The sequence below is a fragment of the Tachypleus tridentatus genome, chromosome 8 (assembly GCF_004210375.1).
Source record: "Tachypleus tridentatus isolate NWPU-2018 chromosome 8, ASM421037v1, whole genome shotgun sequence".
Lineage (NCBI taxonomy): Eukaryota > Metazoa > Arthropoda > Merostomata > Xiphosura > Limulidae > Tachypleus > Tachypleus tridentatus.
The window spans coordinates 24,639,450-24,665,427 of NC_134832.1; the positions used below are offsets into that span (position 1 = coordinate 24,639,450).

Consider the following 25,978-nt stretch of genomic DNA (forward strand, 5'->3'; position numbering starts at 1 on the left):
AAGTTATATATCTATTAAAACAAATAAAAACATTATGTACTTTGTCATATTCACTAAGAACAGAAAATTAGAATTCCTTATGAAAGCAAATATTTGTTTAATCTTTAGATTCTAGCACTTTACAAAGGTTTGAAAACAATAAATATGCACTATTCTTACTCAAACTAACAGTAAGAAATGGTAATTAAAGTTTACAATTTACTTGAAAGATTTTTCAGGCTCAAAAAAAGTAACTACAACTTCTGGAATCACTTACTTAAAAACTTAAGAATGAGAAAATTCAATCACTTTCTTTAATTGTTTATTCTTTGATTTTCACAACAAGTTATACAGTTTTCACACTGTTTGTTTATTATTACAGGGAGATTCACCAAGCTTATGTGTATAGGAAAACTTGGAACATTAAAACCAAATTAATATATTCAACAGCAATAACTTAAAAAAATTTCTATACAAAATTGTTTTTTGTTTTTTTTAATATTAAAGAATACAATACATTGTTTAACTGCCTTTCATTAATACTACTTCAATGTAACAATGAGGGTAAGTGTGTTACTTGTTATGTTTATGACGTGACCAAAAGTTAATATTATCAAACAAAGAAATTTCTATATAAAATATGTTTTAGATATCTAATAAAGGAATTAGTACATAAATATTTAAGTTAGAAAATGGGTAACATGATAAAATAAGTTAATTACTTTCAAATAACACCTATTACAAAAAATGATAGGTACCATTATAAGTTCTCCCATACATGTTTAATTAAAGATTTAGTATTTTCAAGGATTAAAAAGTTGCATTTACCAAAAATACAAACACTTGGATCTTAATTTACATGTAGACAAGTTCTGCATGTAGACTGTTATTATGATGTTAAATTATTTTAAATAGAGCATATATACTCAATATACTTTTATATGTTGTTTTTTTTTGCAAGATGATATATTTAGAAACAAAATTTGAAAATCTTTAAAAATACCATTTGTTTTTGTTAAATGGAAAAAAACTCCACAACATAAAACACTTTAGCACTACTGTTATTTACAGTTGCAGTATTTTTAACTAGTTAGTCACCATTGTTTAGACAAACTTTGAAATTACTGCTCTATACCTGGAAACAGAAATTTGTTTTTCAGAAAGAAACACCAAATGCCTTCCATGTTTGATAACTGCAAAAAAAGGAAAATAATATACTCTTCAAAAAAAGAAACGCAAAAGGCAAAATTTGAGACAAATTGTTAACAAGTTTATTCTGGGTAGTTATGTATGACATGTGTGAAACTTTGCACATTCACTGCTGAACATCCAAAGTCTGCAAAGGCGAAGTCCACGCTCACTAGGTGAAGTTTAACGTAACTCAACGTCAATAACGAGTATTCCCCCCGTAAGCATCAATAACTGCTTGGCATCTCCTGCCCATGGAAGCAATGAGATGACGAATCACATCCTGTGGAATGGCTGTCCACTCAGCCTGTAAAGCTGCTGCAAGCTGAGGTAGAGTCTGCAGTTGAGGTTGTCGCCGTTGCAGACGTCGGTCCAACTCGTCCCAAAGGTGTTCGATGGGGTTTAAATCTGGTGATCTGGAGGGCCAGGGAAGAACGTTGATGTTGTGGTGGCTCAAGAAGACAGTGGTGAGTCAGGCTGTGTGAGGACGGGCGTTGTCATGATGAAAAACGTTGTTGACGTTTACCATGATGGGTTGCACATGGGGCCTAAGAATCTCGTAGACGGTTGCGTACGGTCTGATCGGAAATCTTACGCAGCCTTGGTATGGTTGAGGCAGTAGATGTCGCAGTGGTGGTCCTATCCCGAAGGTGATGTAACCGGATTTAGCGATCTTGTGCGGGCGTGGTCACACGAGGTCTGCCAGATCGTGGACGGTCACGAGTTGATCCATGTCGTTGGTGACGATTCCATAGCCTTGTGATGGTTCTTGGGTGGACATTCACAGCTCTGGCAACATGTGATCGAGATTCGCCTGCTTCCAAGCGACCAATGGTGTTGTTCTTCAGTCAGTCTTGGCGTAACTGTATTGCGTGTCGGTGGCTTAACACTGAGCTATGGAAACCGAGAACCCGCCACTTTTATAGGGATTTTGCACATGTTGCACTTGCAGAACATGCAGATCTCTCAAACAAATTTATTGGACACGCATGCGTTTTGGCGAAAAATCCGATGTTTTCCTCCGTTTTCAAAGTGCACAACTTTTATTGTCATTTTGGTCTGACAATCAGTTCCTTAACACGAGTAACATCACATACTCTGAGCTTGTAACGTTATTACATATATTTCTCTTTAAAATAACAAAAATATACCTTTTGCATTTCTTGTTTTGAAGAGTATAATTATAAAGCTTTAATTTTTTTTATTTATCTTTTATATTAATTGTGATGCAAAAAGAAGCTCAGCCAACATAATTCCACAAGCTGCACATTATATGTCAAAGAGCCATTTGTAGTTCGCAGGGAACAGTTTGGCCACCCCTGCTATATAGTGATATAGGAGGGGTACTTTCATTTGTTTTAGATAGGAACAATACACAAAGATTTTTTTTCATGTCAATTCTAACTTCCAAACAAGAAAAAAACAGATTCTGTAACCAGTTGTAGAAGAGCTGCAGGTGTTACAAACAATATTAACTTTGATTAAAACAAATCTCTAGACACATTGTACATATTTGGAAAAAGGCAAGACATGGTAATTTACCATGGCAACTTGTAATTGATATTCATATTGTTCTATTAGGTTAGAAATAATCAATTACTGGCTAAGGATTCAGCTGAATTACTGTAGACTCTATCTGTGTTGAATTCACAAAAAAAAAGATACCTTTATAGTAAGTAATATCCGAATCAAATAAAAATGCATCTATTTTCTTTTTTGAGACTATATGAGAGCTTGAATACATTTGTTTTTATTGGCTTGTGAATATAATGGAGGGATAGGTTAAATAGTTATTAATTTTAGAAAAATGGAAGGGGTAAGCCATTTAAATCTGCATATTCTTATACAATTTTATAGAATACAGCTATTATTTGATACAGCTTAGATACAAAAGTAGTTATTATGAAGCAAGAACTTACAGTTGTTACAATTAGTTCACCATGGCTAGGACTATGGATATGTTGTAGGAGTGCTAATAAGAGAAAGGCAACATCAGATGGAACTGTTACATATCAGTTACTGTTTGGTTGAATGTTTAAATACAGCATTTTACTTTTTCAGTAGATATACTATGGTTTTGTTGAAGTGTTTGTCAGAATGAGTTATTTTATTACATTCACCAAATAAAATTATTAATCAAATTAGATAAGTACTATTTTTAGTATAAGTACTATATTTAGTGAATATCGTAGGTGACTCCAAAACCATCTGGTTTTCAAATGAGACCCAAAATTTGAGTGCTTTTGAATAGTTCACTATTCTTCTTTGGGAGAATAAAGGGTTATGTTTAATGAGTTTAATAAAATATGTAGGCATGGATATCAACATCATGTAAGTGGAATGTTCAATATGAGTTAATCATAAGAACTAGCCAATCACAACTTACAGTGTTTGGTGTATGGTTTAGTTTGTACTTAGGAGGTGTGTACAATGTACAGTACATAATAATCTGTGCAAAATAATCTGACAACATAAAACCTTGTTCACAGAAGTACACTGACAGAAAACCTGAAGAAGCTCTTTTCAAATAACTAGAACCACAGATGAATAGGGACAAAGGGTGATGTTACAATTATTTTCTCATCTTTTGTTATTTCAGTCTGTAAATTGAATATAACTTTTGTTTACTGTAACTAGCATTAATTATTTCAACAATACATTTCTTTCAGTTATAAGCTTTACTACTTAACATGTCAAACACAAGCAGTAGAAATGCAAACTACATATTCAGTTAGAAATGTTAAACTGTAAGTTATGGTTTGTGTTGTAATATTCCCAAAGAAGCTGTAAAGCAAAACTTTAAGTGTCTAGTTAAAGCAAAGTAACAAATTTAGTTCTACTTTTATATTATCATGTTATTGTAGAGTTACTTTGTGAATATATTATAGACTATGTACAAATTTTTATTTCACACAGTTTGAATTCAAGAAGAATATAATACGGCATGCTTTGAACCCAGAAGAGCATAACATATTCATAACTGTAAAGGTGCTTACTTCAACCCCAGTTTCTGTATGTCATTACGTGTTAAAAGAGGGTTCCTACTAACTTCTCTGAGAATCTTCCTCTTGGTTCTCTCTGGAATTATGGTGGGGCACCCAAAACGAGAGAGGTTAGCAATTGATCCTGTAAGCTTAAACTTAGCAATTATGCTTTGAATAGTAGATTTCGGCACATTAGGTTGTGTTGCAATACCAGAAAGAGACACACGAGACTTGTATTTTACAATAATTCAGAGTTTTTTTAAATCACTGGACAGTTGTTTCCTGTTCGTCATGATGACCAAGCAGATAATGATGGAGACGGCGCTAAATTGCTGGAAGTAAATTTTTTTCTGGCTAAATTCCAATAATTATGAACCAAGTGTCTAGTTCTGGAATGGTATAATGTAGTTTATTCGCCAAATTAAACAAAATTTTTATGGGAATATCAGTTTTTCACACGTTCTGAAATGTACGAACACTTTCTGCTCCTCCTACTTTTGGTTATTTTTGTATAAACAGTTTATTTCTCGTTTAATTTATATAAAAATTTATGTAGATGTGTGTTGGTATAATATTTATAATATATCACATGCCTATTAGCCTAATCATGATACCTTTTAAGTTATGAGCAAAAGACTACTTGGGACGCAGGGGTATGAACACTTTCTGTCGTAACTGTATCTACTGGAAATACATTTTTAGATAAGGAAAATGTTAACTTCTGAGATGATATCACATCTCTGCACAGAGTTTAGCTAGGATCCCACAATGAATTTAATGCAAAGTTTTTACCTTGATGAGCTCAAAAGCATGCAAAGAAAACCACTAGGAGCTCCACAGGGATGAGACCATATCTTAGCTTGTCTGAGGTATATTCTTCACATAGGAAAAAAGGGGGATAAGGTAAATAAGCCCATTGTGTCAGCAATGGAAAGAACAGGATCAGTGCCATTGGAGTACTTTTACACAAGACTGGAGAGACAATATGTCCAGAGTAGTTTAGGCATGCACATATCATACTTTTTTGTATTTTCCACAACTCTACCATCAGACTCTAGTGGTCCAACACTGCAGAGGGAAGTGTACATTTGACATGCCACAGAGATTTATATCACTGGCCACAGGAGAAGGGTACAGAATTGAGATGTGAGCTCACCTCAACTTTAATGAATGGACTCATGACTTCATAAGGAGGGTAAAAATGATGTGTTATACATATACTTATATGAAGGGTGACCTATGCTACAAATATAGTGTCACTACCACCCCACTTTTCATCATATTGGTGCTCAATTCTACACTGCTACAGCATACAAGTCTACTCAGTGAAGGTTTTCCATGGTCTACTACCCCAGCAATTAGAAATTGCTAAGTGGCAAGTATCTCCTGTGCTCCACCCAATGGGGAAGAGTGATGGATTTGAAATGAGAAGATGCAGAGTAAATGCCTAGATCCCCATCAGTCCCTATTTTGAAAAGCCAGCAAGTGAGCAAAAATTCTACTGGTGCTGGATCCTTCCATGATAATCCATGGAATAGGTACGTTCTGGATCACACAAAGAAGTAAATATATACAGATATACCACGAAGATAGCTCAAGTTGTATTGTGGAACAACCCATGTCACAATGGGTATATATGCAGTTAGGGTAGACGATATGAGAGCTTTCCATTATCCCGTTTTAATTAAGTGAGATTCTATAAATGAAAGTAAAAAGGAAATACCAAATATACCCACCATTTTAAAGAACCTTCTGCAGATGGGACAGCTAGATGATGAAAATAATGGGCAACAGAGGTGTGTGAAGTAGTTTACATGCCTACCTGAAGGACCTCATCTAGAGGTCATCAAAAATGAGGAGGGATCAGAAATAAGAACATAAACAATAGACCACCAGAAGCTTGAGTGCATCCATGTGGAAACAGCACTTGTTCTGGATCAAAGTGACAGATGTGAGATTGTCATTTAGAGATGCTCCCTGACCAAAAAGGCAAGCATCAGTGAAGCGATGAAGGTCCAGTGTGAGTGAAGGTAATGAGAAACTAATAGTGGTATTGGGTTGGTTTAGCCAATAAGACAGATTCTCACATAGAGATAGAAATGGGTGAGCCACTAAGGTCAACAGATTCCATATTTGGTTCCACTGGTTGCTCAAGAACCACTGGAGGAGGAGCATATGAACACTACTCAATAGGGTAAGTTGTTCCAGTAAAGCTATGTTCCCCAAAAGCAATAGAACATCTTATGCAATATGAGCAGGAGAGACCAGTAGTTCCTGAGCTTGCAAGCATATGGGAGAGGATTGACCTCAGCTGTAAAAGGAATTGAAGAAAACTTTCAGATGAGCAAGATAGTATGTGAGAGGAAAGAATGACTTGGGAATGTTGATGAGTCATCAAAGGTTTGTCTGTGTAGAAACAGAATCACAGCCTCAGTCCATACACAAAAAGACTGAATGCCCTCACAACATAGTTGAAGATGTAAGAGGCCAGTGTTATGCCAAACAGAAAAGCTCAAAACTGGAAGGTATAATCTTAGTGGATGAAGCAAATAAAATGTTGGGAGGATGCAACAAATAGAATATGTACTAATGTATCTAAAACATCAACCTCAATCACCTACAGTATGAATGAAAATGAAGAACAGACAGAAAAGAAAATTTCAATTCAAAAGTGTGAGATGATCATGAAGTAATTAAGGAAGGAAAAGTTGATAACTGGACACTACACATTGCCCTTTGGCAGACCACAAAAAAAATAAGAGTAAAACTCTTTAACTCTATCACCATGGGTGTTCTTCATTGCACGTGATACAATGATTAACTTTCTTTCATTCAAAATTTCATTGAGCTACATTTTTGTTTATGTTACACCAATTAGTACAGCATAAAATCTTAGCTAATAATCCATTTGTTAATGGTATTTAAGTTCTACATTCTTAATTCTATAAGACTATATTTTAAAAATCCTGAATTTCTCCTACTGTGACACATGGCACATTTTGTCTAAGTATCTTCTCTATTATACCCACAACTTCTTCTCTACCTTACTCACCACCCCTCCAGTAACGATGAGATAAAATGTAAATTACTCACCACAAAATCATCATATTTTACACAAACCATAATTTTTATAGCCTTCAATTTTCTTCAGTTATGAGTTATCAAATAGAAAATCAGACCCTTCCTGTACACCCTCTCTTTCAGAATTTGTTAATAGTTTTCTCTTTCATTTAATTATATATCACCTATAACCAATACAATGCCAAAATTTCATCTGTCAAATGATGTATTGTATAACATTGTGTTCTGAACAGATAACTGTCAATTTCATTCAGAGTAGAAGCTTTGTTACCACTGGAAAGTTAATGTCTAGCTTGGATGAATTTGTAATGGTTTTCATCACAATTACAAAGCAAGAAAAACTGTAACAGTTAAGAGAAATTGTCTACTTACTGCATGTTAGTCTATTCTTTGGTGCATTATTTAATTAATCCCTTCATTACAGGTCAGAGTACAAAATCATGTTATTGCACTTGTTGACTTGCATTGAACATTTTATTAAACTACTATTTTATTAATCTATGCCAATAAATTTGGAATCAAATTTTAGATTGTAATTCCAAATTCAATATTATATACAAGTTAATTTCTTAATTTAAAAGTAAATATTAAAAGAACACATTTAAATTCAGATTTAAAGTGAGTCACATGATATGTTGAAGAAGTACTGTTTAAAATTAGATATTTGTGATGTCAAATTATCAAGTTACTAATACTGACAAGCTAGAATATAAAACAAGAACCTCATATCTTTATATTTTGCTGAGATATGGCTTATGTATTGAATCAAACATAAGCTTTTATGGCTTTTACATTCTTTTGATTCAAGTTTTTAAGAAGGTAAGTTGTGCCTAAATCTAGTCTGTTTGAAGTTTCATATAAAATTAAAAAAAAACTTCAGTAAGTAAGGTTAATAAATCACAGTGGAATTCTATGGTATTAGTGTAGTTATTTATGATTTTTGATTATTCAACCGTATATATAAAATCTAAAATAAATTTTATTTGGTATTCTCCACATGGGAAAGTTTAAAAGGCTTAACAACATATTTTCAGCAACAACCGAGTACAAAGGTTGTAGTGGGAAAATTATTTGCTTTACTTCATGATTTATTGCTCTATATTTTAAGAAAAATAAGTTTAATATTTTATCTCGAAATAGTGGTGATATAAAATACATAATTTAAATGTGATTGTATATTACAAAATACTAGTTCACTAACACACAGACAAGATCAGGAAGACTGTAGGGCAGTTTTTATATTACTGGATATTGTGACATGAGATCACATGCACCAAATCAACATAAGCTGCTTAACATTAGGTAGGCATGATTGGTAGGTCAATATAATAAAAAATATAAATGTTCATATATACAGTATTACGAGACTTAAGTTCCTTAGTCTAAACATTTGTATTTTTGAATCATAATATCTAGTCATTCTAGCAGGAAAAAAGCATAATTTATATTTCCAAATTTTGGGAATCAAGAGTAATTTTGTTTTTATAATCATATCATGAAATCACTTTAAGTGTACATTATATCAAGCTAACTGTGAAAGGGTTAAATAAAAATTATTTAATGCATTACTACCATTAGTATAAAAAAAGGAGGGTTACGTGTCATTGGAAATAAGCTTATAGAAAAAAGATTTGGTATGTACTTTATTTCTGTTCATGTTTTTTTTTCATTAGTATAAAAAAGGAAAGTTATGTGTCATTGATAATAAACCTTCAGAAAAAAGATTTGGTAGGAACTTTATTTCTTGTTTTTTTCCTTTTTTATCATTATAAAAGACTACAATTTAAATACAGGGACCTTTTTAGGCTAGTTTAGATTAATTAAAATATTATATGTAATAATATAATAGAAATATTTTACAAGACATGCATCCGAGCAACTCATGGGTAATGAAAGCTGCATGTGCCCCAAGTGAGTTACAATTTATAATGGTACAGACAGTACATAAACAATTACTTAATTATAAATAGATGTATACTGTTACAAGCTTAAAGCTACTCAGAATAAATATAGTTTCATGCTACAATTTTAAGTCATTCTAGAAAGAAAAAAGGGTAATTTAAATTTATTTCAATTTTGGTTTTGGTGATTACAAGGTTGGTCAAATTGACTGATCCATATTGAGTTAGGGTAGAGTAAATGATAGATAAGATATAAAGTTTTACCAGAAAAAAAAAACGTTTGAAATGTATTTAGAAAGTTTTAGAGATTACAAAAAGGAAACTTAAGATTTTTTAGATGAAGACAACTATTTTTAGTTTTAACACTTTACACATTATTCAAATGAAATATACAATATATTCATGAACAGAGATCTGTATTTTAGCTTACTAAAAATGCTTTACTAAAAATATATATTTTGTACATGAAATATTGCCAAACCAGGAAGAGATACATACTATAAAGCTAGAAGTATTAAATGTATAAAGACTTCAAATGAATACAATAAGGTCATATGGTAAGTCAAATTGACCCAGCACATGATGGCTTGTTCATCCAACAAATCAGACACCAGTCTCTTGAGGCATTGAAGACAGAGTCAGGTAGAGGAAGAAAGAAAACAGGATAAGACCTAAAAGGGGGATGAGAAGATAACTGCAGTGAAAGTCCATGGGAAGGAGCTTGAGCAATCCACCTTCTGGCAGGAAAGTAAAACCACAGGTTTTATTACCTTGAAGTAGAACAATTAGAAGAGGAAGATCAGGAAGTGAGAATTAAACATGAAGAAGCACAGGGTCTTAGATGAGACACAAAGTGCATCAGGGTTGAGTCAATTGGGAAACTAAAGACAAAAGAAAGATTTGATAACAAGCACCCTCAACCTCTGATTTTGTGAAATTATGAATACATATCAAACAACAGGAAAAAAGGAAGGGCTAGACTAAGATCTCATAGAAAGAAAGGTAGTAAAACCTGGGAAAGGAAAGTATCTTTACTCAACAAGTCCCACCAACAGAGGATCCAGGTGAGCATAAAAAGGGCAGAAGAAAAATGATTTCTCAAGAAATCACTTGGAGCATGATGGAATGCCTCAGACAATAAAGAAGAGGTAACATGGTAAGGTAAGCAGGATCAGGTAAAGAAAAGAAGTACTGGGCATTAGACAGCATAACAAATTACAATGGGTCTGTCCCCCCATCCCCAAATAGGGAAGAGACATTTCAAGTTCTCAATGGTTATAAGCCATGATATAAGAATCATACAAATAAAGAAGATGAGGCATATGGTCACAGGAACATAGTATATCAAGAAACAAACCAACATAAATGATAAAGTCAGGAGAAAGTGGAAAATCAAAAAAGTGCTAGTGTTAGAATTATAAATTAGATAATGTGAAGAGTGATCTAACAAAAGATAAAGAATGGTGCATAACTTGACATGATAATGCAAGAAAATTTAAGGGTTCTCCTTCAATTCAAAAAAAAAAAAAAGATGCCAAATCAAAAAAGCAGGAGGTGTAAATGATTGGTTGGTTGGCATTTTATGGTGCAAAGCAACTAGGCTACCTGTGTCAAACAACTGGTAAAAAATAAAAGTATAATTATTAAAATTTGTAAAAAAGAATAATGTTAAAAGAAAACAAAATTCAATTTTTGATTCAAAAACGTAAATAGCATTAAAAAGGCCAATGGTCCTTAAATATTAAAAACATTTGTAAGGTGAATAATGTTACTACCACCGATGGCACTGTCCAGCATTAGGGGTAAACATATGGATAAAAACATGTCTAAAATGGTGCCATCGTTACAACTCTGAACAATGGCATCGACATGACAGTAAAATGTGGGCTATTATGACTTGAGTGTTTCACAGATCACACATTGTTGCATCAGTCCCAGATAAAAGAAAACAGTGAGTTAAAAAACTGTGACCAATGCATAGTCTATTTAAGACAACTTCTTTCCAGTCCTTCCAAAAACAAGACAGCCAAAGTCCAGTAGAGTGTTTTATGTGGAAGAGCTTGTTTTCATATTGCTCACTCCAAGTCCACTGCCAACTAGCAAATAGCCAAGCCTTGAACACAGGACCATAGCAGTCCATGTATGGAACAGGCATGGCAATGACAGCACCAGAGCAGACAGACTTAGCTGCAGTGTCTGTGAGCTTATTCCCACGAATACCAACATGGCCTGATATTCAGAAGAAATGGATAGAAGTAGATGTTCAAAATAAATGGACCAGTTGGTTTTGAATATCAGTGAGAACAGGGTGAGAACTAAAGTGAAGTGATTCCAGGGCCAGTAGAGAAGTAAGCAAGTCAGTATTAATAGTACAATTCAAATACTGCTTAGCTTCAATGTGATCCAGGGATAGGGACATGGTGTACAATTTGGCAGTGAACATAGAAACTGTAGAAGGGATTCTGTGTGCAACCACCAAACCACAGCAAATCATGGCAGAGTCCACAGAGTCACCTAATTTTGAACCATCCATATATATGGAAATGGAAGGTTGACTTAAAAGATGTTTAGCAAATAGAAGATGGTACTTCTAACCAGGAGTATCTGCCATTTTCAGATGACTCAAAGAAAGGTCACACTTGGGGATGGTAATAAGTCATGGTGGGATGGCCTGACCAGCAGACAGAGCAAAGTCATTCAAAACAGACCCAATTTATCTAACTGCACCTGGATATGAAAGCTAAATGGAACAATGGCAGACCATCTATTCTGAAAAAAATATGGCCTATTGCAGAAGGAAAACACAACTCCAGGTGGGATGCTGTGGTAAGGATTGAAGTCTTATAGCATACAGTAAAGACAGTTGCAAACAGCAGAGGTGTAGATGAGGTTCACGAGACTGTGTACAAACTCTTGACTAGGTAAGTGCAGAAAGCTCTCCTGCAGAGAGGCCAAGGTCCTGGCAGAGCCATAGACCTGAGACCTATAGTCCAGTTTTGATTAAATGAGGGTATCATAGATCTTTAGCATAGAACATTGATCCACTCCCCAAGAGGTGGAAGAGAGGACATGGTGGGTGTTCAGTTCCCTTGTACACTTGACTTGTAGCTGCTTGATGTGTAATATAAAGGTCACCTTACAATCAAAGATAAGCCTCAAGAACTTTGCATCAGGGTCCACGGGAAGCACAACTTCACCAACACGGAGTTCAGGATCAGGGTGAATACCTTTTGGTGGCAAAAGCACATGCAAATGGTTTTAGAGAGAAAGAAGTTAAAACCATTTGCTGTGGTCCAATTCAGTAAATAATTTAGGGTGCAGTCTGTAGCTGCTGCTAAATAATCTCATGTTTGATGACTGACACGAGCCTGTTTGCAACAGTAGAAGGGAGTAGTCCAGTGATGGCATTAATCTTTATATTGAAAAGTGTGACACTCAAGACCCAACCCTGAGGAACTTTAAGTTCTTGTAGGAAAGAATAGGATAGTGTCAAACAAACACACATGAACTTGGAATTGCCAGTCCATTAAAATTTTTTAATAAGAACGAGCAAATAACCATGCAACCCATAAGAATGGAGGGTTTTGCAAAATGCTGTACCTCCATGTTGTATTGTAAGCCTTCTCAAGGTCAAGGAATACTGACACAAGTTTCTCTGATCGATGTTTCAAGTTGAATCAGGTGGTCCATGATGGACCACTGTCACTGGAACCCACTCTGGGTGGGTGAAGAGGTTCTTTGATTCAAGGGACCAAAATCAGACGAGCTTTAACCATCCTCTCCTGAGTCTTACAGAGACATATTGTCAAAGCATGGAGACAGTGATTTAAAGAAATCTTGAGATCCTTCAAAGGCTTAAAAAAACAGAGTACAATAGCCTGGTGCCAAGCATCAAGAATAGTATTCTCTTGCCATATCTGGTTAAATACAACCAGAATAATAGCAAGAGAAGCAGGAAAGAAATGGCACAGCATCTTGTAATGTATATCATTAAGTCCAAATGATGTACTGCCAGATAGATGAAGTTGAAGATGAAAAGCGAGCTTGAGTTCCACCAGTGTAAAGGGGTGATTACAGTCATAGAGGAAATCAGCCCAAAAGGAAAGAAGTAATTGCTGTTTCTGAGTCTTGATGGCTAAGAAGTTAGAGGATGAAGCAGAAATGATAGATACTCAGGATAAACTTTTGTTGAAAGTATCAGCAATATTCTCAGCATCAGCAACTTGCTGGATATCAGATAGCAAGATCAAAATGGGGACAGAATTATACTACCTGCTAAACTTCCAAATATTGTCCCATGTGACTTTGGAACTGATGGTAGAAGAGATGCTGTTTGCAAACTTAATCCAAGGTTTCTTCTGGCTTTAATGTCTTACCTGCTGAAAATGTGCACAAACACACTTAAATGTGATGCAGTTCAAAAGTGTAGGATACATATGAAAGGTATTCACGTCCATTTTTAATCCTTCTGTACCACATGGCAAGTAGGATTCCACCATGGATGAGGATACTGTGGAAAATGTGTCGAGGTTTTAGGAATATACTGAGCAGTTGCCTGGGTAATACAGTTGGTCACTGCCACCATGCAGTCATCTAATGATGGCTTACAGATGATGGGAGAATCAAGTTCAAAGAGAGCAGTGAAAGAGGGGTAGTTGGCTTGATCTAGTTTCCACTAGAGTACACAGGTCAGGTGGCATCGATCATGGCCAGTCTTCTCTCAAAATGATAGGAAAATGATCACTGTCCTATGGCAAGCCACTGTCAACCCTCTATGAGAAGTAGGTGAAAAGTGAAGTGGAGCAGAGCAAGAAATCAACAGCAATAAAAGATTGACTAGGTGTTTGAATGTAAGTATAAACACCTGTATTGAAGAGAGAAAGGTTGTGATCTGAGAGCATACGCTTTATGGAGGGACCTCTCCCATCAATATCTGCACCTCCCCAGATGGGATTATGTCTATTAAAGTCCCCCAGAATTAAAAAGGGAGGTGGCAACTGTTCAACAAGAGCATCAAGATCTGATTGATCATATGTCTCTTCAGGAGACAGATAGAGAGAACAAACAGTGATGGTATGACCCAAGAAAACATGGACTGCTATGGCCTCCAAGGGTGTGTCAAGTGACAAAGACAGGGTGGCCATATGTTGACTGACCAGCAGTGCCACCTCTCCATGCACTAATCCATCACAAAAGCTGTCATTTCTGTACAAAGAAAACTGCTGAAAGGTGATTGTATCGACAAGTTTTAGAAATGTTTCCTGTAAGAAAAGACACACAGGATGATAGGAATTAATCAATGCCTTGATGTAATCTAAATTAGAATGACAACCTCAATAGTTCCACTGTATCAATGTGTGAGTGTGTGTTTTTCTTATAGCCACATTAGGCTATCTGCTGAGTCCATCGAGGGGAATCTACTGTATCAATGTGACCATTTTTATTTACATGGAAGAGAATTGGGCATGTCTCTTCTCTTTATTCTCCTTACTGAAAGGAGGTCTATCAACCTCCATTGATCTTGGCCTGGATCGAGTGGGTAGGTCTTTGTCATTAGAAAAAGATTTCATTGGCTGAAGGCATGAGCAAATAACTGTTCTGAATCTCGGAGCCAAAGAAGAAGATGGACCTGAGGAAATGCTAAAATCTGAAGCCAATGGATAAAGTGATGAAGAAGGCATGGAGAGATCTGTCTTTATACCCACTGTAGCAGTAGATTGAAATGCAGCAGCATATGTCTGAGATGGAATGGGGAAAAATAATTTTTGAGCTTCTAGATAAGATATTATTTACAGTCATCAAACGTTGTACCTCTTTCTCTTCTATTCACTGAGGTCAAGAACAAAAGTATGAGGGGAGTGAACCAATAAAAACATCAGAGAGGGCTTGGAATATATGGCCTGACCTTACAACTTAAGTTTCCTGCTTTGATAGTGGCAGATGGACGTGGCAACATGAATGTCAAAATAATTACATTTATAGGTATCATTATTCCATCTTTGCAAGTGGAGATTTGATACACAGCAGAAACACCTTGACTGGAGAAACCAGAGTATCTCTGACTTGGGAATGTTCTTTAAATTACTGTAAACTATAATTTAAATTTGCAGTCAGGAGGAGTATAGTATGTTGTGGTGAAGATGTTTCCACCAAAATGTCTCCAGATCTCATAACTTCCTTACTGAATAAAAAATGGAGATATTTGTCTTAAGAATTTCTCAGATAAGGAGTTCATGATTAGAAATCGAGTTACAGAATCAGACTGACTATACATGGGTGGTTGTTTTCTGATAATCTGTTTTTTTTTCTTAATGTTTTCATTTTCATTTTTTTTTCATGGATGAGGGTATCCATAATAAGGGAAAACATTTCAGTGCCAACTCTCCCCATCTACCACAGAGCCCAATGAGGGATGCACTACAATACCAAACAAGGACAATGCAGCAAAATCAGAGTTTTGTGAGCAGTATATCCAAACACAACATCCATTGAGAATGTCCAACACTGGTATTTGGTTGACCTTAGCCTAAGTGGACCAGCCAACTGACCCTGGGGAAGCCACCCCAAGGATGCCCATCTACAGGAATTTAAGGCCAAACTGGTGTCTTTGAGTTGGACCACCAACCATCACTATGCAGGGCAAACACATGAATAAATGTTTAGATCCCAGAGGAGGTAAACTGAAAGAACAGAATCTTTGCCGGGATGTTCCCTCACCATGTACAGGAATCCACACCAAGGAGAGGTGTATATAAATGATCAAATTTATCATCTTCATTCTCTAGAGACCACCAGTATGAGGGGAAAAAACAGAAACTAAAGGTTCTGACTGCATAAGGGAACCCACATGCTGATACATAACAGCTGTCAGTTCTTGCTCAGTTAGTGTACCTTTCTGAAGCAACACTAGAAAAATAAGTCGTGCAAAGTAATTCTGCATCACAGAAATAGAAGTCAATGTCACATTAAAACACAAGTTAATTTTGGAGAAAGAGTGGAAATCTAAGTTTCATAGGTTGCACAAATCTCATTCAAAGAAAAGAAGTTGTCTCATGCAAATGGAGGTGTGTTATCCTTCTCTTGGTGGAGAGCTTTTGCTGTCAAATGACATCATTAATCAGTTGCACAATTCATATGAAATCTCATGAGATTAGGTGAGCATTCACTAAAAGCTAGTGGCATGTAAATCTCTAAAGTAGATGCAGGGAGAAGACAGTTAAACTGTATGCAAAGATGTGGTATTATTTTTTCACATACAAAAATATAATTGTTCAAAATTCTGTGATCCCAAATAATCAAACACTTGAACAAATTAATTTTAAAAGCAACATGTGTGATATTATCAAAATTTGCCCATAATCTTAAAAGTACTGTTTCATAATAAACTACTTTGTTCATTAGATATTAAGATATCTAAAAATAGTAATGTTGAATCATATCCTTGTTTGACAGTGAACTTAATACTTATATGTTTAGTATTCAAATAATGTCTTTGTAACTGAAAAATTACAAGAGTAAACATCTGTAATAAAGTGGAAAATACTACATGTCAGTCTCCCACCTCTTCCTCACAATAATTTTAAAATGGATTAGCAATATTAATTGCTAATTAATATTATGTGATCATAAATAGTTTATTTAAATATAAAATGAGACTTAAAATTAAAAGATGTAGATTAATAAACTTTTGTTATGATTTACCATTAACAAATTTCTGAAGAAAAAAATTAAACTGGCATGTAGATCAATAGTTTCTTCCAAAATGATAATATGTACAAAAACAACCTATATATGCACAATGATAAAATTCTTGGTTCTGCACAAACTCAAAACAAGTTTTAACCATATATTTATAAAGAAATTTATCCAATCACAATGACAAACTATAGCCTCAAGAGCCACTGTTTGGCACTTTTAATCTTATAGAGTTTAGGCATAACATTACAAAATCTCTACATGGAATCCACAAGTAGAATTTGTTTTAAACATCTTTCCAATATAATGTGATATTTTTTATAAATGTTATGATATAATTTGGTTTCTGTTTATAATATTCACAACATTATCTGAATGTTAAGATCCTTTATTTATTACTAAGTATAAAACTTGTGACAGGTTTCTTCTAAAAGGTTTGTTCATATTGATATGAATGAAGTTTATGTAACTGGTAAGCTCTAATTTAAGCTAATATAATATTACTATTTTTATATAAAGATATCAAATAAAAAAACACAATTTAGTCAATTTTTTACCTTCAATAACTTATTTGAGCTTACTTTTTAAGCTTTCCAAAGATGTAATAATATTTAATTTTACATGAAGGAAAAAAGTTGAAATAGCATAATTATTACTATTATTTCTGAACAAGACAGAACTCTGTAAATAATAAAATTTTTTGCAGTGTGTGATAAAAATTAATAAATATGTTCAATAATAATAATAACTATGGACTAATACATGAGCTTCTGTTGCCCTATATACAGATAGATAAATAACAAAACAACAAATCCTATTTGGTAAAAGGACACACATTATTTTACAATAGCAGAATATATTTTATTTTGGTGCCCATAGTACCATTATAGTTTTAATTCAAATTTTATAAACCTTCAAACAATTAAAATTCTGAGCACATATCATACAGCATTCACTGAGAACCACCTTATTCACAAAGTTTTTTCTGTTAAAATTGCAAAAAAAGCCAATGAAACAAACTGAGGCTGAATTGTCTTATGCTTTTACAGACTTACATTAAAAATTTAATTAAACTATTTATTAAAGTATATAAATGAATTTGGCATCTGAACATAATTAATAAACCAAATCTTTATATTATATCTGTCTTAAGTTCCAATTATATAAGGAAACATTAAAATATTCTTCAATCTTCTCTAGTATGAGAATTTTGGTATTTGCTTTCTAAGTTTTCCCTATTCTATAATTTATGTATCACCCCCTCTGAAAAGTAAGGAATTTAATGTAAATTATTCACTATAAAATAGAAATTACTGAGGCAAAAACAATTTTTACAGCCTTCCATCTTATTTGTTTATGCAGCCATAAAATAGAAAATAAGACACTTACCACATTTTTTTCTTCCAGACTACTTTCTTCAAGATGCTTTTAAACTATATTTGTCATAACCAATAGAAAGCCAAAGGCTTAATCATCAAATAATGTATTATGTTGTTTACTGTACATGGTATATTTCATTGTTCAGTTTTAAATGTATTATAACATGAATCGATGAGCTTATCTGAATTTTTAAAGGTTCTTATATCATAGTTAGATAGCCAGAAATACTTTGACAGTCACAGAAATGTATTTGATTTTACATGTTGCTATTCCACATTGATAAGTACATTATTTGATTAAGTAAAAAATGTAGTGTAATAGTACCACTGATATAAAAATGTAGATGAAACATCAACAGTTAACAGAAAAAAAAGTCCCAAGTTTTTTAGGTGTATTCTTTACTTACTATTCTAAAATTAAGTGAGGTATGAAAATTAGAAACTTATTATGTTAGACTAGGCAAGATCATGACAAAAAAATATAAAATTCTCAACATGGTATGCTTGCAAGGAGCTTGTGTGTTACATAATTTGACATGGTATCATCAGTTGCATCTACTGGGTGATTTGTAACTTGAATGGCAAGATTATTAGTTAGAAACTGATCAAAGAGAAATAAACAATGAAACTGAATATAAACATATGTATGCTGTTGAAACTTTAAGCTTTTACAGAAATTTCATGTTATAATTTCCAGTCAAAAATTAGAGTTAGATTACACAAAATATAAAAATTCAATGAAAAAATGGTTTTGACATTTCTTTAGAAGGTTTTATGAATTTTACAAATGAATCATAATTTTCAGATTGGGAAAATTATTTTTAGTCTTAACATAAAAATCACTGTGCACTTGGAGCAGTCAACACTCTGACTTCTCACATTCACAAACAAATTTTTAGTGAAAAACTCTGCATACAGAAATCCAAGTTTTTGTGTACAAAACACGTGTAATGTTTACTAAAAGCCTTAAAAACAAAAAAAATAATTTTTTTGTGTACAAAACATATGTAATGCTACTAAAAATCTGCCAAATTTCATGAAGATAGAGTAAGTACTTTCAGAGTTCTAGTATGTATACCTTCATGGTTTCATGGTGGATGTGAAGTCATGTAAAATAAAAGAACTAATTAATAAAATACTTTAAAAGTTATTTTTCTAAACAGAACTAGATTTAATTATGAGTACTATTTATAAGTTAGTACACACTGTGATTCCTGAATCACAAAAAACAGTAGAAGACAGTGCAAATACAAATGTGGCTTGCTGTTGTCTAAGAACAGGCCATTATTTTACACAAGTAAATGTTTAATTATCCTTACAACAATGATGCTATATCAGAAATAAAACAGGATAAAAGTTGGATATACCTGATGATATAATTCCAATTTCAAAACTGGTAAAAGTTTGAGTCAGTATGATTTAAACAGATTTCAAATAAAACACCACAAAAAGGTAGAAACTTCTATCAATTTCTGTTTGTAAATGTATATACACACACACACATGCAATATTTTAAATACGTTTTATTCACAACTTAAATAATTTGTACTGAAAATCCAAAGAAACATTATGATGCAAAAAATTTCAGTTGGAAGAATGATATAAGCTTTTGCTTTACTCAAAGTTAAAACAATATAAATGTAAGTATTAAATTTAAATTTATTCATTATTATTTTAAAGAGGATATATGTGTGATAAATGAAACAGAAAAATTGCAACTGTTAATTTACTTCATTTTCTTACAGCAATTTGTGATTTAAACTATATTGACATTACTATGTTTTTTAACCTTCATCAGTACACATTAAAATATCCACCTTTCAGTACACCTGGGATACATACCTTGCATGTATTTTATGATCATACTGTTGAAGCTATTTTTCTAGATATTAAAAAGTTAGCATACTGGCTTATCATAGCATTGTGCATATAAACTCTAAGAAAGACTGAGTACCATAAGTATATAATATGAGATTTATTATTACAAAATATGAAATTTACTTATATTCATTTTCTCATATTTAGACAAAAAATTGTCATCATTGACACATATTTCAAGAATATAGGGCCACTTCTTCTCTAATTAACATCATACAATTAAAACTAATAAAATATTGAATGAAAAATCAGATCTCCCAAATATGTAACAAAAATCACCAAATTGCACGGGGATTTTGGACATGTCACTGAAGTATATAGTGTGCATTACTTTACTTCAGGAGAGATCTAAATACATAATCATTGTTTATCAAAATTGATAACCTCTGTGAGTCCATACACACAATGTCTGATGAAGACAGAACTCCAAATGTATATATTACTTGGGGTCCATGAGGACACAATGCAACTTTTTATATGTAAATGTTATTCGACTGCAAAAAATCGTAGGTTTAACTATTTTTGTGCCAGAGGATGATAGTGTGACAATTACATAAAAATAAATAAAAATATAGCTGGCCAATGACAACATATTTATCATCGAGGTCCAAATGGACCCCAGGTGTACTGATAAAGGTTATATGATAACATTTTTATCAAAATTAAAGTACCAGTTACCTGTGTTCCATAAATAAATCTAATATTACCAAGTACTAAAAGAAATATTGTAATACAAAAAATATATTGAAGAAATATTTTCTAACCTTTGACCTAGCAGGTTTGAAGATAATGCTTCCTTCATCCTTCAGTCCTGTGTTAGCTATGTCTCTAAATATTGAAATTAGAAAGACATACAATAGTTTAGATAAACATCACATATCTTTTGACGTACTTGCATGCAGAGATTGAAGAAATTCTATTCAATAAAATTGGCTGTAGGAGATGTAAGCATGCTTTTTGTAACTATTTCCCTCTAAAACTTAGTTTTTTTAAATCTATTTTCCTATAAAACACCCAAAAATCTGTCACTGAAATTATTTTGATAATAATTTTCATGGCTTCAATATTTCCAATAAAAATTTCTTCATAACTGAATGATATGTAACATATATGTACGACACAACAAAAAAAGAAAAAAAAACAATAAAAAAGAATGTTGAACATACACACATATACGAGGTCTGTTCCAAGTTTGACTGTGTGGGTATTCGGGTATTGATGTTGTTAAATACCCAGGAGAGTCAGGTACATTTGACCTCTTCCTCCCTCCCAAACGATTATAGCGTCTGTCTTTAGGGGTTGTTTTTTTTTTTTTTTTTTTTTTAAAGCTTTGGGCCAGAGTAAAAGTATAACATCATACTCAGGTCCATTTCAGGGCTCAGTCCATGCATGGATGAACAAGAAGTTTTTTTTTTCTTCATTTAATTTTTTCCATATATATTTTTTTTGTATTTTCATATATATATATTTTTTTTGTATTTTTCTCCTTTTTCTCGATTGAGAGAATGCTACTACTACTTGTAGTAACACAAACACACACACAGAAAAGAAAGTAATAATAATTATTATTATTCAATACTTGAATAATAATTCAAAAAGAGAAAAAAAATAATGATTAAAAAGAAAATAATAATTATAAAAATAAAAAGAAACAAGGACTAAGTGTCTAGTGCATAGTGGCCAGCTTGTGTTACATTTCTTAAATATATGTTAAAAGGGGAGAGGTATTTAGGACCATTTACATCATGTACGTGGTATCTGTCGAGATCACACATTAAGTCATTTTTATGCCAATTCTTACTGAAATATTTTAGAGAATTATGCAAGAGTCTTTCAGCTATTGTATCTATGTTTGCATACTTGTGCATGAATGTGGTTGAAGTGCTACGTGGTACTTTATATGCTGAAGTTAGTACAGAATTTTGTATACGTTGAAGTTTCTGTACATGTGTGGGTGCTATGTTAATCCAGGCAGGTGATGCATATTCTATTGTTGGTCTAATGTACGTTTTGTAGATTTTAAGTATGTTGTCTGGTGATGTTCCTTGGATTTTACCTGAAAGACTTCTTGCATAGTTTGCTCTTTTCCAGATTCGTATCAGTACATTTTTAATATGTGGTAGCCACATTAATTTTGAGTCATAGGTTAGACCTAGAAATTTAGCAGAAGTAGCAGTTAGTAAAAGTGATCCATTCATATAGAGTTTTGGTGGATCTTTTTTCAGCTTATTCAGTCTGCTGAATACTATGACTTGGGTTTTTGGATGTTATTTAGGACTGGTTGTAGGTTCGTTGCTGCTATTGACGGAGTGGGGGCACTTTCCCAGACTGCTACATCGTTAGCGAACTGTGATGCATAACCTAAATTTAGGTCCGACAGAGGCATATTACTCACGTACATGATAAATAATATAGAGCTAACAACCCCTCCCTGCGGGACTCCTGCTTCGGGTGAAAAGGACCCTGAGTGGGCCCCATTTACATTTACTTTACACATTCTGTTATCCAGGAAGTTGGACAGCCAGCGAATAGTTTCCTGGGGTTATGCCATTTCAAGCAATATATATCGTAAGCCGTTATGCCACACTGTGTCAAATGCTTTCTCAATGTCGAGAAAGCAAGCTACAGTGCATTCTTTTTTGTTGAAGCTGTCGGTAATTGATTCTGTAAGTCGAATCAGGTGGTCTGTAGTTTGGCGGTTTTTTCGAAATCCGTTTTGAATTTCTGGTAATTTTGAATTTTCTTCTAAGTAAACTGACAGACGATCACTAATTATCCTCTCTAATACTTTGCCAATACAACTGGTTAAGCTAATCGGGCGGTAGTTGTTTGGTTTATTCGCTGGCTTTCCTTCTTTCTGGAACATTAATATTATTGCTTCCTTCAAAGAAACGGGGATATATCCAGCTGATAGTGAGAGATTAAATAACGCTGTTAGGTGTTCATATAATCTCTGAGTGCCTTGTTTTAGGAGGATAGCTTGAATACCATCTTCTCCAGGGGCTTTGTTTTTGTGTTGTTAATAGCAGTTACGACTTCTGTTACAGTGATATGTTTTACCAGTTGATGAGTGCTCCAGTCTTTTGTTTTTCTTGGTGTGTAATAGTGTTGACTGGAAATTTAGGTGTAAAAATGCTTCTGTTTTGATCAATATAGTTTGTGACTGTATTATAAAAGTATCTGTTCATGTCTGGTTCATGATGTGTTTTGAACGTGTTTTCTAGGTTTTTTTTAAATATCTCGGCTTTTTCTGTGTTAGCGTATGCTGTTTCTCCATCCAGTTCCAGTGGTGGATATACTGTGTTTGTTGTTCCTGTGTTTGTAAATCTTTTCAAATGTGTCCAGAATTGTTTAAGATCAGTTTTGTGATTTATATCGGAACAGAAGATGTCCCAGTTTTCTTGTTTCTGTTGTCTGATTAAGTTTCGTATTTTATTCCTTATTGTGTTTATTTGAGTTTTAAGTGTGGGGTTGCGATTTTGAATGTACTGTCTGCGGAGTATACGTCTGTTTTTAATTAAGTGTATTATATCTTTATGTGGTTGCCATGAATGAGTTGTTGTGAAGTGTCTTTGTTTCGGTATCGAACTGTTGGCTGCATGTTTTAGACACTCAGAGATGATATGACAGTATGCATCTATATCTGATGCGTCCGCGGCAATATGTAGTACTTCTGGAGGTAAGGTTTCATTTAATATAGTTTGGAAAACTGGCCAATTAGCTTTTTTGTAGTTCAGTTGGTCTCTCACTATGATTTTATTTAAGTGGGGGGTGAGATTGAAGATACACCAAACTGGGAGGTGGTCACTATCTATATCGTGACCAACATGAAAATTTACGAAATTGCGACTCATATTTGACGAACACAGGCATAGGTTTAGTATTTCACTGGTGCCGTGTGCGTACGAGATATGTGTCGGTGTTGCATCGTTTAATAAAGTCATGTTTGATTCGTCCAAAAATTGAAAAAGTAAATTGCCATTTGCGTTTGAACAACGACAGTTGAATGCTATATGTTTACTGTTTAGGTCGCCGATAATAATAAGATTACAGTTGCTATTATACAATATATTCAATAGATTTACATCTAACACTGTACTAGGCGAGCAGTAGATGCCCGCCACAGTAACGTCTGTCTGATTTTGCGTTTTTACATTAATAACTATAGATTCATTACTGGAAGGGATAGTAAGTTCCTGAACTATAAGTTCAGTCTTATACAATAATAAAAGACCTCTGTTTGGATCTCTATTATCCTTCCTGTCATGTCTAATAGTAGAGTAGCCGTTTAATTTAAATCTATGGTAATTATATAGGACAGTTTCACTAATTATAATTACATCAGGTTTTATGGAGTTTGTTGTATCTTCAATCTCATGTTTCTTGGAAGCAAGAGCACCCTGGATATTGATGTGTAGAACTGTGAAGTTATCCATGTTTAGTAGAGTTTATGATGGAGGTTAAAATTTGCGGCAAGAACTTGTGTATGTTTTACAATATGATTTTAACAATTATGTCTGTGAGACTGTTGGTGTTTGTGGGATTTGTATATTCTGCCATTATTTCCGAGAAAGTGGAAGTTATGGCAGATGTCAGTGTTGTTTCAATTGTTGTTGGTTGTGTATTTTGAGGTGGTTTTGGTATTTCCTCTTCACTTGGTAATGGTTTTTCCTGTCGGGATGATGAATTTTTAACCACTGCAGCGTAAGTGTTTGTCTGTGTAGTTGTACTTTGTGGTGCTGGAGTGGTAGGTGTGGGTTCCTTAATTGTTCGTGGTGGTGGCGGCTTGTTCATGTTGGGATTTTTTAATTTCGTATAAGTGTGTTTTAATGGATTTATATTTCTGACAACCTTTATAATTTGCCGTGTGTTCTTCCCCACAATTGCAGCATTTGGGTTTGGGGTTCTGTTTTGTACACTGTGTAATGTGGTGATTCTCCCCACAGCCCACACAACGCGCATTTGCTTGGCATGCTGCTGCTACATGTCCAAACCTTTGGCATTGGTAGCACTGTGTGACAACCACTGCTGGTGTTTTTGTTTGTTCTACTGTGTATTTTTGATACCACATAGTGATACCATTATTAATGAATTGTGTAATATCCTGGCTGTTGTCTGTGACTACTTTGATTAGGTTTGTGGGTCTTTTAATAATATTTGAAATTATACGGTCAACTGAAATATGTTTTATGTTTTGTGTACTTAACTCTTCCTTAATGTCTTCTATGTCTATTGAATTATGTACACCTCGTATCACAAAAGATTTCGGTGTTGGTTTAGTTCCTGGTAGGTGTATTGTAATGTTTCCTGTTTTGAACGCGTCTGCAGGCCAAGCTTTTAGTAGACTTTTATATGCAAAAACGGCTCGTTTGGGCTGAGAAAACACTTTACATAGAAGAGCGAACAACGTTTCGACCTTCTTCGGTCATCGTCAGGTTCACAAAGAAAGAGGTAACTGACCGGAAGCTGACCACATGTTTGAAAGGGGTTGTGTAACTGTGTGTCGAAATGTAGAGGGCGGTATTAGATGTTTGAATATATAATTTTATTTATTATATTAATATAGGTATAAAGGCGTTCCTTTATATTGGTTTATTTTGGGTTTAAGTTGTTGTATAAGTAAGGCTTCTTTAATTTTACGTTTGTTCATGTTTGTTTCTTTTTTTAGTATTTGAGTGTTTTCTATGGTTATGTTGTGTTTATTTGACTTGCAGTGTTCGAAAACGTGTGAAGGTGACTTTTTATGTTCTTTGAATCTGGTTTCCATTTTTCTACTTGTTTCTCAATATAGAAGTCGTGGCAGTTATCACATTGTATTTTATAAATAATGTTGGTGTGGTGTTTGTCAGTGTAGTTTTACATAGTATAGACCCTCAGTTTTGTGCCGGGTTTT

General features: G+C 33.8%; 1 protein-coding gene and 1 long non-coding RNA gene across 2 annotated transcripts in view; one reads left to right on the plus strand and one right to left on the minus strand.

Moving 5' to 3' along the window:
• The window catches only part of LOC143258690 (hyccin-like), a 76,958-nt gene extending 73,109 nt beyond the window's left edge, over positions 1–3,849 (plus strand). The window contains exon 13 of the mRNA XM_076518111.1: positions 3,657–3,849. Coding sequence (XP_076374226.1) covers positions 3,657–3,698 — 42 coding nt within the window. The 3' untranslated portion in view covers positions 3,699–3,849. The remainder of the gene's footprint in view (positions 1–3,656) is intronic.
• LOC143258691 (uncharacterized) lies at positions 289–21,446 on the minus strand. The gene is made up of 3 exons (XR_013032457.1): positions 21,252–21,446; positions 20,850–20,913; positions 289–18,261 (listed from the first exon to the last, which is right to left on the minus strand). It is a non-coding gene; the product is annotated as an uncharacterized LOC143258691 (long non-coding RNA).
• Between the last annotated feature and the right edge of the window lie 4,532 nt (positions 21,447–25,978).